A 16,164-nucleotide genomic window follows, 5' to 3' on the forward strand; every position below is an offset into this window, starting at 1 on the left:
CCGGGCCTACAACATCAGGCACACATTTTTCAACTGGGCTTTTTCCAGACGAGCACACCACTTGGCTGAACCCTTGCCAAGAGTAAAACAGAGCTCATTACTGAGTAATGCGCTCGAAGGCTCAGATTTGAAATGTGTAAGTAATTGTAAAATATGTGCAGGGAGGAGGAGAGAGCCATCAAACCTATATCATCGGAGGAAAAAGTGCAGATTTTGCAAGATTGGCTTGAAATGCAAGTGGAGGATTACAAGAAGGGAGAATTTGAGAGGCCCCAGTACACACAGACACACAGATACACACTCTCTTTAAAAGTTCCGCACAAAGAGAATCTGCAGAGTGCAGCTGGCTCTTTGAGATTCACTGATAGTACTTTTGACACAAGATAATGGAGACGATGGCGATTGCATCTATCCCTGGCTTGGTCGCTCAATTGTCCCTGCTATGACGAATGACTTGTCTAATCCTCTCCTCTAAGGCACTGATGCATCATGGGGGCTGAGTGGCACTTCCCTTGACTCTGACTCTGCAGTTATTTTCTAGGTGAAGGTCTCTGAGGTGTGTGTGTGTGTGCGCATTGATTCAAGTGTGCGCTGGTGAACTTACTTGACCCTCTGGATCCAGATGCAGTAGTCTGTGATGTACAGATCGTTCAGTATGTAGGCCGGCTCGTTCTCTCTGAAGACTTTGTGAATATCCAGCAGGCATTTGAGGACACAAGCTCTCCCTGGGCACAGGAACACACCGTGGCAGGCAAATGGAAAAACAGTGTAACAGTGTTATTCTCGCTCAGTATTAAGGATGACAATGTACTCCAGCTGCTGGCAGACACAGCATGAATCTAAAAGCTTTCAGTCATTGTTCCATACATAAAAAGATACAGGATCAGAGGAAAACCCCAGTGCGCTGCACAGTAATTTGATCCATACGCTTTAAGACGAGTTCCTGGTTAAGAAATGGTTCATCTGAGACAAAGGAGCTGAAGAAGAGACAACTATATTTTTGGCATCCGTTCTGTCAATTTAATGATGGTTCTGTTCAGACTTTCTTTCAAACGCACGTTTGCTTTCATCTGTCAAAAATAGCACTGAATGTTTTTGATGATTTTCCACTTGACATCTATTCTCGTCCATCAATTCAGCCATTGTGCAGCATCATAATCGTCCTAATCCGAATCCACTTTTCCTGTGATCTGACAATCACGAGAGCCCGATTCACACATTTCAAAGACGTCAATAATTCAATCCAGCAGGGTGATGAAGGATATTTCAACTGTGAATGGCACCAGGTCACTTATCCACACAGTTTTCATCTTTAAAAATCATCTGGATTTTTGTCTGGCACTCAAGAAAATCAAATCAAAACTACTGTGTGGCCTTAAATGAGTATTGTTTTAATATTCATGAGCAGTTTGTGAATCTTATGTGTTTCTCTCTGTCACAAGCGCTCCAGCTTGAACGTTTATTGTGGATTTGCCACATCTGTTTTACAGCTTAAGCCTTTTAATTACTTGAGTGTTTTGCCACTTTCCTAGTGTGAAGACATTACAGCTGCACAGCATTAGTATGTAGTGTGAAATATGGACACAGCCACTGCCTAAAAGTCTGCTCTCTGAGTCAGCTTTTGAAATATTTTGGAAATGTGATATTCAGCTTATGCTTTATTTTGATTTCTAAAATTTAGGAGACAAAATAAGGCTATGGCTGCACCAATGACCCGAGATGCCATGACGCCAAGAAACATTGACCAGAAAACAAACAGATTAAACGGATTACTTTGTTGCCACACCCTCTGGTTGAATGCAAATGTCTTATGCCAAAGAGCATGTGTTTGTGTGTTTCACGATGCTTGAGCACCATAAACAAAATTCCATTCACCTCCGTGAAATTTTGGGTGGAGGCAACGGAAATTGTGATGAATATCTCAAAAACCTCTGCACATAAACCGCGACTATGTAGAGTTAGATGAGAAAGGAAGCATATGCTTTTCAGGGACTAGGGGGAACCTACTCTTTAACAAATAATCAACTAAATAAACAGCAAATACAACTTTGTGGTTGGTTTGCAGCTAACAAAAATAGGGAAATCATATCATCAAATCATATGTTAATAAATATATACCTTACATTAAAGCTGCTGTCAGACCCTCTGGTGATACGGGCCAACACCTGTGTCAACGTGCTGTAAATAAAAAACGTGAACCCTCACATGAACGCCCCTGAGATTTCTGTGTTGTTGTGAATACGTCTGAGCCGAGAATCTCCCGCTGCATTATTCATACATGAAAGACAAACTCCAGAGAAAGACTCTTTGTGCAGACATTCTCCGGAGTTCATGTTTGATTGCGGCTTAAGATTTGCACAAAAGCTGTTGGGAACATTGGGAACATGTGTTAAACAAACTTAACACATTAATCCTGCTTTCTTCTGGATATTCATGCACTTTTGGGGATTTAACAGTGAGTATGGACACTGGAAAGAAGAGCTAATTTACAATAATAAACACATATATACATGTAATAAACTATTTAGTTGTTTGTTAAAATCTTGTTAAAAGCTGTGTCTTTCGTTAATGGATATTCCATGTGATACCATATTCCATGGGATTTACTATGCAATTAATTAAATTAAATTATTACATAAAGGCTTGATTGAAATAAATCATCTGCCAGCCAATGTAACTATCAAATATGTTTATGTCTTCAATGGGCTTTTAGCTACGATTCACATGACAGGATTTATTGCTGTCACCTGCACTTCGGCAATGTGTTTAGAAATTGTTTTATCAAGCATTCAACACCACAAATGCATCACACATGCAGAACTGCACAAAAATCTCCATTTGTAACTCTGACAAATGACTTTTTTCCTAAAGTATACAACAAAACAAACTCCCAGAGTACTTCTCCCTCCAATCAGGCATATAAATAGTATTATGATGTGGCCAACAATCTACTGAGGGCAAGAGAAAATGCCCCTCTCCACCTCCGCAGAGCTGGTTGGCATTGTCCAGAGACATTCCAGTCCAATCAAAATAAACAGCACACTTGCAGCGAGGACAACCTTAAGCAAACATTTGGTTCTCATTTAAGTGTGGGATCATATGCAGGGAGATCTGCTCTCTACTTCAGGACTTGGATCATGTGGGAAAAAAAACACACTCGCTTCCAAGATATGACTTCTTTTTAACACTGAAGTTGTTGGTAGAAAATTAGAGGAAAGGTTGCTCTCTGCACCAGTTCACCATTGTGGTTCTTGGTGAAACGCCCATGACAAGTGGGAAAGGTGTGTTAATTAGGCAAAAGCAGATTATCCAATGAGCGGGGGGGAGCACGTGCAGTCCACAAGTGCTGAAAGAGCAGGCTGGAACAGACGCAGTGTGGGGTGGACCGAAAACAAAGGTTGCTGTGTCTTCTGGACAAAAATGTAGCGATTCCAAAAACTGCAGACGCAGCAAAGTGAAAATTGCTTTTACTGAAATTTTTCATTTTTTCTTATTCCGAGCTTTATTTCCAAAACATCTGTAAAGGATTATGTGGTTTAAGATTATATGTTTAATATATTGATATATTCTATTTATATTAATATATGGAACACATAGTGAGCGGGACCAACACATAAAATATGAGTAGAGGCTATTAATGTTAAAGTGTAACCAGCTTGGCATCTGTATCATAGCCTGTAAACAAATATAAATAAATGTCTCATCTGCCACTTGGATACCAAATGACATATTTTTTCAATCTTACGTAAAATATCCATAGTGTAATTGGACCACACTTGAGTTTTTATTAATTAACAAATACTTTGAATAATGTGAATAGGTTTGTTTCTCTTAGTCCACTCGGAAATGTGAACTGAAAGATTGTATTAGTTGAAGCACTTCGGTGGAGGGGACAAAAATAACATGGAAATTTGAATTTTCTTCTGGGTAGACCATTCATTTTAATTTCTGAAATCCTGGCTAACTGGATGTGTCATACCTTCTAGTGCTTAATATTTTAATCTAATGATTTCGAATAGTCACCACATCACTTTGTGATTTTAAACAGGAGCCAAACCTTTTGAAATTATGAGAATACCAGGGGGGGGCTGCAGCAATTTGGACATGAATAAAAGCACATAATCTGCAAAAAATATTATACGCTCATTGGTTTAATGACTGAACACAGCCCTAGTGTCTTGACTGTTAGTTCTATTGATAAAATAAATAACCTAAGGGATAAACTTTTCTGAATTTGAAGGTGTATTCTGACTGCTCACTTTCCAGTTTCTGAGAGCGAGAGCAGAGGCGTCTTTGAGAGAACAGAAACAGAAATAGCAGCAGGAGGAGTTCTGCATTCATCTGATTTTGCCACTAATGATAGTATGCTTGAAAGGTAAGAGAGAAACATCTTCATCCAGTGTCAGATCTAATGTGCCGGGGAAGTTCAGCCATTGCAGCTCTGCCAACTGACATCACTGTCTCGCTCACTGCAATTCAATTGTCTACTTCAGTACATCTAGTTCAAATAACTGTATTCAATATCAGCACTTTCTTATATATTATTCATCTCATTCTGTCATTTTTCCTCTGTCACACACACACACACACACACACACACACACACACACACACACACACACACACACACACACACACACACACACACACACACACACACACACACACACACACACACACACACACACACAAAATCCATGCATCTCATCCAATTAAAGATCGCCATCACTCTCCCTTGATTTTCCATATCTGGGTCACAGAGCTTATTTGACCTAAAATTTGAATTCCACTCATTTAACTGCACTAAACATTCCCTGCTCTCCCAGAAGAAATTCCATTACCGGTGCATAAATTCTCTGAATGACTGACAGATGTGGTCCTCTGTTACAGATCCATCCACCATGCATCTCTGCTGACATTTCTCATCTCGTCATGTCAGTGTGATGATGATAGCAGCATGACCCTGAGGTCCTCCCTGCCAGCCCCTCTGCACCTGCCCGCTGGTTCTTTAGTTACAGACACTTAGGAGGCAGGTGGAGGAGCTCCTGGAGAATCCTCGCCACGCAGCCAGAGGCTTGTTCAAATATTTACCCACGGAAAACATTTCCTCCGAGGTCTTAACCTTCACGCTGCCATTAATGGATTTGTTTTACTAATTCCTATGAATGTTTGCTTTCACAGCCACTTAAACGAAGTGTCTCAAAAATGGAGCGTGCATTTCCATTTGCCTTATCCTGACAAATTAATTAGTGCATGAAATAATGCTGTGAGGAAACCCCCGCCCTTGCCAGGCCGAGTCTGTTTGGTGTTTCAGTTCATTAAGGGAAAGCCTTATTACTCATACACTTGCAAGTAATAATGTTAATGAGTCTGGTATTGAAATTAAGAAAAATAATATTCTCCCTTAATGCACTGACATATATAAACAGTCATATCTTATCAGTTGGACAATGAAGAGCCTGAGTATGATGTTGTTTGACCTGTCGGGAAACTGGAACAATCAGACAAACATGTCTCAGTGTTTCCTACGCACAAGATAGAAGGTGAGGGAGAGAGCGACTCAGACTGCTGTTTCACTGCCTCTCCTGATCAACTCATCTTCCTACTTAATCATGCGAGGAAATGCTAATCTGGAGCTTAAAAGGCCTTTAATTTGCTGTCATTTACCAGCATTAAATTCATCACAAGCTGGATAATCTCAGCCCTCACACATCCTGAGTGTGTTTACACTGCAGAGTTTCATCTGTCCGTGGGGACTCTTGATTTAAAGATTACTCTTTGGCTTCAAGATATCAAAGTCAACAGGCCGTTCTCAACTAATCCACATTTTGCTCCCTCGAGGAGGTGCGAAACAGGCCACACTCTCACTTAGATGGAGCAATATAAATTTTATGCTCATTAATTATGTTTAACTCCAAAACCGTGTGTCAGTTCAGAAGGCTGTTTTTCTACTAGGCAATGTACCACAAAAGCATGCTGACTTTCAGGCTGTCCCACAATCGACCTGCATCCCACTGCTTCCAGTCAGGCGGCAGACTCTGAGCCTTATTTACATGTATAAACACTACTCAGAAGAAACCACAGGGTGGACAAAATCAATTCACACTAATTAGCAAAGATCATTGTGTTCACAGTGGAGTGAAATTATTCCACATTAAGTGGTTTGATTTAGCTGAAGCTGATAGTTTTAGTGCAAAAACCACAAAGATCACAGATTCTACAAACTAACGGACATGTGGCAAAAGCTGCAGGGTTACAACCAGTCTGCAGAAGTCAAAGGTCACTGTGGTAATGTGTGTTGCTGGAGCGAACACTCACCTGACTGAAAAATCTTAGTTGTGTCACGCAGTGCTGCAGAGACCAATGCAAAGTGTCTGTGGAGCGGGTAGCTCAAAGCCCTCCGTCCAAACGACACCAGGACCTCTTGGAAGGAGCCGTACGTCTGTACAGGAGAAAACATGACAGTCAGACAACTATCCAGCATAAAATCACACCGTGTTTTTGTTCAAGGTGACAAAGTAATGAAGAAACAAAATGGATGAAGAAACACATGAAAACTAAACTCGAGGTTTGAGCAATTAATGGATTTGGCTGATTAATCGGTATTAGAGGAAGACTGTGCTGCTTCCATAGTCATGCTTTGATGTACATCATTGATTAGCTCCACTCACTCAGCGAGCTGCCATAAATCAGTAATACAATATAAATTGCGTTTTTATATGTAGACTACTTTAGAGATAGTATCTGCTGAAAGCAAATATCCACTCCATGAAAAAGCCTTCAACATGTGATTTTGGCATTTGGGTTCGAAAATGTGCAATAAACCTCTGCAGGCCCAGGGTGCACATTGGAACAGCTGATTTTATAGAAAGACTGAACAGTGGTGATCATGTCATAACCCACCTGTTCTCAGTTTTCATGTTGACATGCTTTTATTTCTACCATCAGTTCTTTGTTCGTGATACAATACAGGCAGACTAGGAAGAAAAATTGCAGCTAATTCGACCACTTAACTTTGCATTAATTAAATAATTAATTGTCCTCACACTGGGAATATACACAAAGATGAATGGTTAAAACCTCACAAAACCATCAGACACACCAGTATCAACACAGGAACATTAAACCCACTGACGAGGCACGATGAATTAACAAACACGAAATAAGGTTTTATCAATATGGACATGCAATACCGATTTTCAATGGGTGAAGGTAGGTTAAACGCCCATGACAGACATTTTCAACTAAACCAAACATAATTCAAACACAACGCAACTAAATCAGAGAAACAGTGCAGGATATCAATCACTCAATCCTTTTCCAGCAGATTCAAAGTCCTTCCTGTGTATTTTAAAGGATACTTAAAGTTGCAGTGTGTAGAATTTAGTGACATAGAGTGGTGAAGTTGCATGTGGCAGCTGAATACCCCTCACCTCATCTTAATAAGAATACAAAATATAAAAATAAGAAAAACTGTAGTTATTACATCAGATATTGAAAATCCACCATCTGTTGACCTCTGGAAAAAACTGGCAGTCATGGTTTAGTTCGATCATATTTCACAGCCCAGGAGTTTACCCTCCTCTTTTACTGAGTTTAAAGTCTGGCTCCCATTGGAGTGCATTACAGTGGTTGGTGCTCTAATTACTCCTAACAACTCCTCAATTATAGAGCTGGCAAAACAGGGGCTCACAACTCTTAAACACCTCTGCAGCCCTGGCCAATTAATTGCTGCTTCTCTTTAATCACTGCCTTCACTCTCAGATTTTCTCTGCACTAATGGACACACAGCCTGCAGACAGAAACAGAGATTTTTCATCCCTTGTTTCTTCTTTACTTTGTGGCTTGTTAGGGATGTGCTGGGAGATAGTGTGTGTGTGTGTGTGTGTGTGTGTGTGTGTGTGTGTGTGTGTGTGTGTGTGTCATTGGGGATCACGCTCTCCCTTGGGCTTGTTTAGTATGAGTGTAAATAAGGTCTGCTGCTTCTGGGTGGGGTGGGGGGAGGGGGATCGCAGTCACACCAGTGCAGTCAACTGAGGACAAGTAAACATACAGCAGATGGAAAAGAGAGGGGGGTGGTAGGTGGTGGGGGGAGGGAGAATGTTGGGCATAAGCGATGCAAGAGAGACAGACAGTGGGAGAGTAAGGAAGAGATAGCACAGAGGGAGAATGGAGAGAGGAAGCAGAGCTGATATCGGCGGTGACACACAGACAGACAGGCAGTCAAAGACAGAGAGGAAGCCATTGTAGAGCAGAAAGTAAAGGATAAGAGAGGAGGAGGAGGAGGAGTAGGGGGAGGCGGGGAGCAGAGGATTGAGCGAGGTGGTGTGTCAATAGGAGCTGACAGCACTGCTGACTGAGTGACGAGCAGTAAAAGGCTGCCAGGCAGGTGGAGACTATTCTTTACTCTGCTGTCACCACAGCAAGACAACGACTAGCTCTCAAATTGGGGTCAAGGTCTCGGAGAACAAACTCATAGAAATGATGAAGCAGACTCTTCACTGCTTCACTGGCTTGGTTGTAATTAGCAACAAAATGTGTCGTAGATGATTTGATTTCAGGTGACGATCTTGTGTGCACGCCCAGCACATAACGAGGACGCTCTGGGACACAATCAGTCAGAAAATATTTAGAGGTGCCCTGTTGTTGCCTAAAGCATTAAACAACTGGCAACAGCAACCAAATAATATAATTAATTATGATGGAGGTCAGTCTGATGTCCTGTCAAGGATGTACATCAATACTCGCCCAATGTCAGCTGGGATTGGCTCTAGGCCCCCGAGACCATTATAGAATAAGCGTTATAGAGAATGAATGAATGAGTGGATGGATGGATGGATGGGTGGATGTAATGAACACCATGCAAGGTCAATTGAACAAGATGTGGTGTAGCCTCTATTAACTGTTCCAAGTGTCAGTTGAGATTTCAACATTATTTATGGTTGTACATAAGGGCTTATGTGTTAGTGATGTGATTATACACACCATACTTTGGACAGACCTTGGCTATAGAGAAAAAGTGGAAGGAACCATTTTGGGTCCTTTTTTCCCCAGAGATACAAGCTTGTGTGCATTTTGAGGTAAATGATAACTATGAATCCAAAGGTGCAGTTCAACAGGGAACCAATCATCCAGCTTAAAGGTCTATTGCATGTGCCGCTACTTAGATGGAGTTGGTGGAAGCCAAAGAATATTGTGCTGAGGAAACTGAAAACACAATCTGCAGCGTGTATCGACTCGCTTTTAATTAATGGGTCAATTGTAGATGAATTCAGCAACTTTGGTACCGTGTTTTGTTACACTGCAACAACAAAACATTGTTTCTCAATGCTTCTGGCCTCGTTTTTCCCTGGTAGGGGTAGTTAATGTATTTGGATGCATCCACCATGTCTAAATGACGAACAAAAGATTATTTCTCAGAAAGTTGACAGAGGATTGTTAAATTATTCAGGAGAATCTTGGGTTTCAATGTTAAGTAACATCACATACTAAAAATGGAAATAAAGAATGGGGGAAACACATTCAACCAACAACCTCTCCCACTTACTCCAACTCTCCACCTAGTACTGTGGTTGTGTTATCCACCTTGAAATCATCACGTTGAACTATAAATCAAAACCTAAAGGGGAGGTGGGTCCCCATTTAACTTGTTGCATTAGGATTAGGATTAAAATATATCCGACTTTACAACATTCATTCAGATGCCAGGCGTAAAATGCAATTTGTAGCAACAAGATCTACAAGTGAGACATAAAACCTACACTGATTTTACAAAACTAAAACTGCAAAAAGTACGATATCATTGAAATGTTAAGAAGCCAAATTCCATATTGTTCTAAAGGTATTTCAAGAACCAATTTTAAAGAGCAATCTGGATAAGTTTACCCAGTAAACCAGAAAACCTCCTCAGGTCCGATGTAAAAAGACCTCATCAAAGTGAGGTTTTACTCAGTGACATTATCCAAAGTACTCAGTAAACTGTCTTCTGTGAATAGACACCAAGAGTCATAGTTGATCTGTACTCATGTTCATGATATTAGACTGGAAATGGTTATCAATTGAACCATTGTTTGATATTTGGTCAGTCAAAATCAAATAGGGAAACACTGCGGAGTCCGGAAGTCTGTTTGATTTTACAGAAAAACTAAAAGAGGGGATCATAGAGAGCAGGAAGCAGCAGGACAAAGATGTAGTGAGCCGAGAGCAAAGAGAGTAACTGTCATGGTGACTGAACTACTTCCTGCTGTTTTGGCTCGTCAGTGTGAGAAAGATTAAATTATCCATTACTTCCCACATTTATTTAATTTTCACCTCATGTTGGATGGGGGGTAAGATGTAGGAATATTTCTAGTACCATCACACATTAGTCAGTTTTGAAGATATTACAGAGACTTGCATTAATTTAGTGGAGACTTAAGCCCCTTTTCCACTAACACCTGTTAACATCTGGCTTTTATCTGCAATGGGAATGAATCACTCCCAGCTCAATATGACACAGGTTTTTAGCAGCTCTGCCTCTGACCAGCAGTGATGGAAACATGACACCTGGGTGAACATGCTCATTTCTTCTTCTTCTTTATTAAGCAATCTAGATGCTGAGGCTGCACTTTTTCTGCACAATAATATGAGGTTCCAGGCATTGGCGTGTAAAAACAGAAAGGCAAACTACTGGCACAGGGAAAAGAGTCAATTGTGTTTTTTAGCATTTAAAAAAAAGGCATATACCGGGTCATTTTGATGTGAAGAGAGGCATTAGCTACTCCCCCAATTAACTAATCTTAAGTGTAAAGGTTAGCGTGTGGCTTATCCCCACAAACACACATGTACATGCGGACACGCACAAAATCACAGGATTGTGTTCTGGCAGTTTGTGAGCAGACAGGCTACACACAGCACCTCTCATTTACTCTTTGAATTGGGAACACCTGTTCGTGCTATTATACAGGTTACGTGCCAAGTCCAACAACTGACAACTCCCTGCAGGTCACATTACAGGCTCGTGTCAGCGCACAGACCTGGGCTGTTTATTTCAGAGCAGTCTCTAATGTGTCTTCAAACATTACGGCAACTGTCAACATATTTACACAGAGTTTATATGTGTGAAACTGACAGTCTCTTCAAGAGCCTCTCTAATCACCTCAGAACACATCCAAACTATAACACATCAATCACCGGAGCCAGTCAAAGCAAGTGGGTTCAGTGGCGGCTGCTCATTCACAAGTCATATACTTACAAGAGGATAATAAAAGAGGAGCTGAGCTACTATATCTTACGAGATTCTTTGTCATGTTCACATTGCAGGCATTTTAAAAGGCTCCCACCTCAATGCACTCTGATTTATTACTAAGTTTGTCAACATGAAACCTGTAGTTCTAGTTAAAGAACAAAAGCTATAGTTACATTATTCAATAAAAAAATTTTCTCAAGCGTTTCTTTGCCAACACAAACCTTAGTCGAAGAACAAAAAGACTCAGTGACAATGTCAAGGTGTCAAGAGGAAAGTCTTCAGAGTTAAAGCTCCAGCAAGACTTTTAGTATAAACTATACTTCTTATAGCTGCTACTACAAAAGGGCATATTGGAGATACATAACACAAGATACTGTAATCCTAGTGTAATTCTAATGAACTGTCTCTATGACAGCGTTCAGACCTGGTATTAACATTCGTCCTGAGGGATCCGATCACAAGTGGTCAGCACCACGTTCTGGTCTGAACACACTCAAATGCATCCTGAGAGCTGATCACTCAAACCACATTTGGAGGTGGTCTGTAACGCCACGTTCTTTTTGCTTTGAATCCAATTGTGTCCTGGGCCACATACAGTATGAAGGACCACCTACTCAGCTGACGTCTTCTGACCCTTCTACAGTTTAAACATATTTTTACACTTCAGTGTCCATCGTCGTTGATTTGTTTGTTGCCACCACTACAATATAAACTGACCACCACATAATGATTGACAATTGCGGTTAAATATGTACTCAGGAATAACAGAGCATCAAACGTTTCTCAGCGGGGTGGTGTGAAGACCTGCGCCTTTTCTAAATTCTGTAACTTGATGGAAACCAGTCCCATCCGGTAATGAGCAGCTGTCCTGAAAAGCAGGAGTACTGAAGTCTGCTATTCACTTGCATTACAAAACCAGAAGGAGGCATGAATGAATGTTAAGAACTGAGGCAAAGAGAAGCAGATTAACACCAGGGGGGATTTTTACTGAAGATATTGTTCAGGTACTTAATGGTAAAACTGAGTTTGTCATTATTTTTACTGCACCAAGGTTTGGACTCTGTAAAACTGGAACAAAACCAGCACTGGTGAAACTACAGTTTGGTCTGATGCAATATGTATTTTAAAGGCATTCCAAAATATGGGTGGAGGAAATGGAAATTTAATACGCACACCCTGAGCACCTGATTTATCGCTACTACTGACTACTGACTACTGCTGATATTCCAACAAAACTTTTCCATCTGTGTAAAGGAGGTTTAAAATCTGCAGCAGTGGGAGTATCACCAGGAGAGACAGTGAGAGAGGACACAAATCAAAAGATGCATTGTGAAATAACTTTATCGGAACAAAAAGCAGCAAAGAACATACTTGTTTTTCACCATATAAGCCTTAGTGCATTCATATGATGAGCATCAAAATAATCAAAATATAATCATCACTATTGATTGGGGGGAACAGACTGACTAAGTTTATGTTTATGTTATTTTTAAAAGGTCTTTTTATTGAGCTGACAACATCAGGCTAATACATATTTCCTCAGATGAAGTCTTGTTCTCATGAGATGAATTGACACATGTGGTTTCAGAAGTATCTTCTCTTGGATCAGTTCACTCTTTCTTTGACAGTCCATTACTCACCAGACAATTCTCAAAACAGCTCTGCATCAGATCTAATTTATACAGTTCAGATAAACTGCAGCCGAGTTTGTTTATATCTGCAGTTTCAATCTAAATACTCAGAGAGGACTTTCTGCTCTTGATGGTAATGTGTGAGAGGTTTTAAAGAACAATCTCACCAACCCAGAACTGCAGATGACAACAAACCTGACACGCAGAGTGAATCATTCACTGCAGCACATCTTCTTTCCTCATGTAATAACTAACTCACCTCCAGCCAGCAGAGAGTTCCGCTGAGTTTTCTGATTGTCCACGGTGACTCCACCTGCAGGGAGGAGGTAACCACTCGTCTTTACAACAATAACATACAGGAAATAAGAGATGGAAAATACAGCACAATAAATTCTGCGTGAAGAGCAGCTGCTCAGATGCCTGTTCAAAAACATAAAACAGGCTGCAAGTGGAAATAAAAAGAGGGACTTGTTTTGGCCTCTGTCCAGATTATAATATCCCAAATGGAAATTTAAAAGATCACATTTGATAGATTTTGTTTTCACAGCTGGGCTTTAATTCGACAATGTTGTGTCAAATATCTCTACAATTTGAATCACACATGCTACGAGGCATCTTTATCAAAGGAGTCAGCCTCTCTCACCTTGTCTTTCTGCACCTACCGAGTCAGCTACCTCAGAGGAATGACACAATGAGGTCTGAACTGAGCACTCGGATCCGCTGGTAATCTCTTAAGGCTCTGAATGAAATGGAAGGGGGTCTAAAGGATTTGAGGATAGAGGGCTTTGTCAACCAAGGCTAAGTGCTGCTCATGAGGAGCTGCCTCTTCACACACACACACACACACACACACACACACACACACACACACACACACACACACACACACACACACACACACACACACACACACACACACACACACACACACACACACACACACACACACACACCACACACTCACACTCACTCACACTCACATTGTGCTCTCCGTCTGTAGAGCGCACTTCATAGCAATAAGCCAGCAGGACGTCCGCGAGGCCGAGCCACGCTTGGTGACGGGATGTCTTGTCCAGCAGGAAGGAGCGGTTTGTGAACTTTCTCAGCTGCTCCTTCTCGTCATCAGTGAATGATACAGCTGCACGAGGACAAGGATTTTACAGTTAGATGTGGAGTTTAAAGTCACCATAAGTATTACTGGTATATTCTGAAAGAGCCCAGAACAGGCCTGTGGTTTGCAAAGGAATGCATGCATACACTCGTTTGAACACATAAGCCGTTTTCAGACATGTCTATCACATTTGAATGACGCAGCAGGAGGAGATTCTCGTATCAGATGCGTTCACAACAACACAGAGTGTTCAGGTGAGGGGTGGCGCCTGAGTAGAGCACAGGAAGCAGGACATAATGTGTACATTCTGCTGAGGAGATCACGTTTTTGTTTTCAGCACATAAACACTGGTGTCGGCCCTCAATCACCAAAAACTCTGGAATCTTGTTGTCTTTCCAAGTTGACATCTTTCGTCAGTGTCATGTACTTGTATGGCTCCGCTTTCTCAGCCTCAGATATTTGTATTCTTTTTGTTTATTTCAGTTGTGCGCCCACACGCTTACTGTGAATTCTCTGTATAATCTCTTGCTGTATTCTCATAGGGCTCCCTTGGACATTATTTGGACATTTCACAAGGGGCTGGCAGTGAAACGCCTGAGAATTTCCGCTGCAACTGACTTGGACTTTTGTGTTTTCACATACAGGAGGAGCTGTATGTGAGAACGCAAAGAGGGAGTGTCTGACCTTCTCCACCACGACACATCATCATTTAAACACACATTTCAGCCACAAGGTAGAAATACAAACTAATGACTGAAACCAACATGTATGAAGATTAATTGCGCAGTGTCGCATTATAACACTGATAGAATAAAAGAAGCTTAATAAAGGGGCTACATAAAAATTACATCCACACTGAGTGAATGTGAAAATGCATCATCCTCATTTTAAAATCACAGCAGGAATCTATGAGTCCCAGTATAGAGCTTTTTACCATAGCAGATGTTTCCCCTGATGCACAGTTGTGTGTGTGTGTGTGTGTGTGTGTGTGTGTGTGTGTGTGTGTCCACACAATTGTGTCCACATTTCGTAGAGAAATCCAGAGTTTGCATTTCACACATGAACAACGCAGCAGAACCTCTCACTCTGAAATGTGTGTTCTCACATACAGCCCCTATGGAGAATTTACAGAGATTCTCTTAAGTTCAGAGCATGTCTGAAAGCAGCTAATGTAAGTCAATGTATTGTCCTCTGAAGTCATGTAGACACGACTGTGTGTGTGAGTGTGAGTGTGAGTGTGTGTGTGTGTGTGAGAGAATAAAAGGAAAAGGAAGAGGAGACATGGCCATTTTCCTATCGTTAAGCTGTTTCCACTGTTGGCTGATGAACTGTTATTCTGGAGCAGTTGGGGGCAAAGAGCCTTGTTAAAGGGCACCTGACTGAGCCTGATAAGCAGTAGAAGCAAAATACGCCAAGTCCTCCTACATGAAATTCACAAAATTAGTAAATTCAATCCCATCTATGTGTTTGACAGCGGAACAGCTCTGCGTTAAGAAAACACAGCTCCATCCATCATATGAAAATATCTCAAAACCTCTGCTTTCCTGCTCACTGCAAAGTCACTAACTGTTGCCTTTTGAAAGAGACATCTGCTTAATGGGGATTTGTGGCAAGCCTAATGGAGCGACACAAACAGACTTCAATCCCATTTAAGCTATCTGCAGCGTTCAGTGCTGAAAGGTGCACTGAATGTCTGCAGGAACATGCTGTAACTCAGCTGTTCTCATCCTTTCACCCAGCACCTAATGAAATAGCTGAAAGCATTTTGTCTCCCTGCATGAGGGGAGGAGAGACTCTGCACTGAAACCCCGGTGAGCAAGACACACGTGTATTGGCTGGAGCACGAACACAAATACACAAGCTCACAATCACACACACAGCACTTTAAAACGATCTCTCTCTGGCTGCAGCGGTAACTTGGCTCTGTTGGGAAGGAGATTCCCGCTGCATTACGTCAGTTGCTAGCTCCCTGCATGTGCCTCCCGAGTCTCTCAACGCTGCAGCGGGAGAGCACAGTTTGAGGAGAAGACTCACAGACAGACGCACACATCCCCACACCCACATCTGCATGCATTGTTCTTCAAACCAATGCAAAGACACATAGATTGAGAGAGGGGATGAAAATTTAACATAGAATCCAGTGATGTAATGCATGAACTTACAGAGTCACAAGCATCAGATAAGCAAGAAAACGT

General features: G+C 41.4%; 1 protein-coding gene across 1 annotated transcript in view; it reads right to left on the reverse strand.

Moving 5' to 3' along the window:
• The window catches only part of shq1 (SHQ1, H/ACA ribonucleoprotein assembly factor), a 41,676-nt gene that overhangs the window by 14,095 nt on the left and 11,417 nt on the right, over positions 1–16,164 (reverse strand). The window contains exons 8-11 of the mRNA XM_035152045.2: positions 13,839–13,996; positions 13,118–13,171; positions 6,319–6,442; positions 605–725 (exon numbers count right to left, since the gene is read on the reverse strand). Of these exons, the coding sequence (XP_035007936.2) occupies positions 605–725; positions 6,319–6,442; positions 13,118–13,171; positions 13,839–13,996 (457 nt within the window). The remainder of the gene's footprint in view (positions 1–604; positions 726–6,318; positions 6,443–13,117; positions 13,172–13,838; positions 13,997–16,164) is intronic.

Source organism: Hippoglossus stenolepis, chromosome 3 (genome assembly GCF_022539355.2).
Source record: "Hippoglossus stenolepis isolate QCI-W04-F060 chromosome 3, HSTE1.2, whole genome shotgun sequence".
NCBI lineage: Eukaryota > Metazoa > Chordata > Actinopteri > Pleuronectiformes > Pleuronectidae > Hippoglossus > Hippoglossus stenolepis.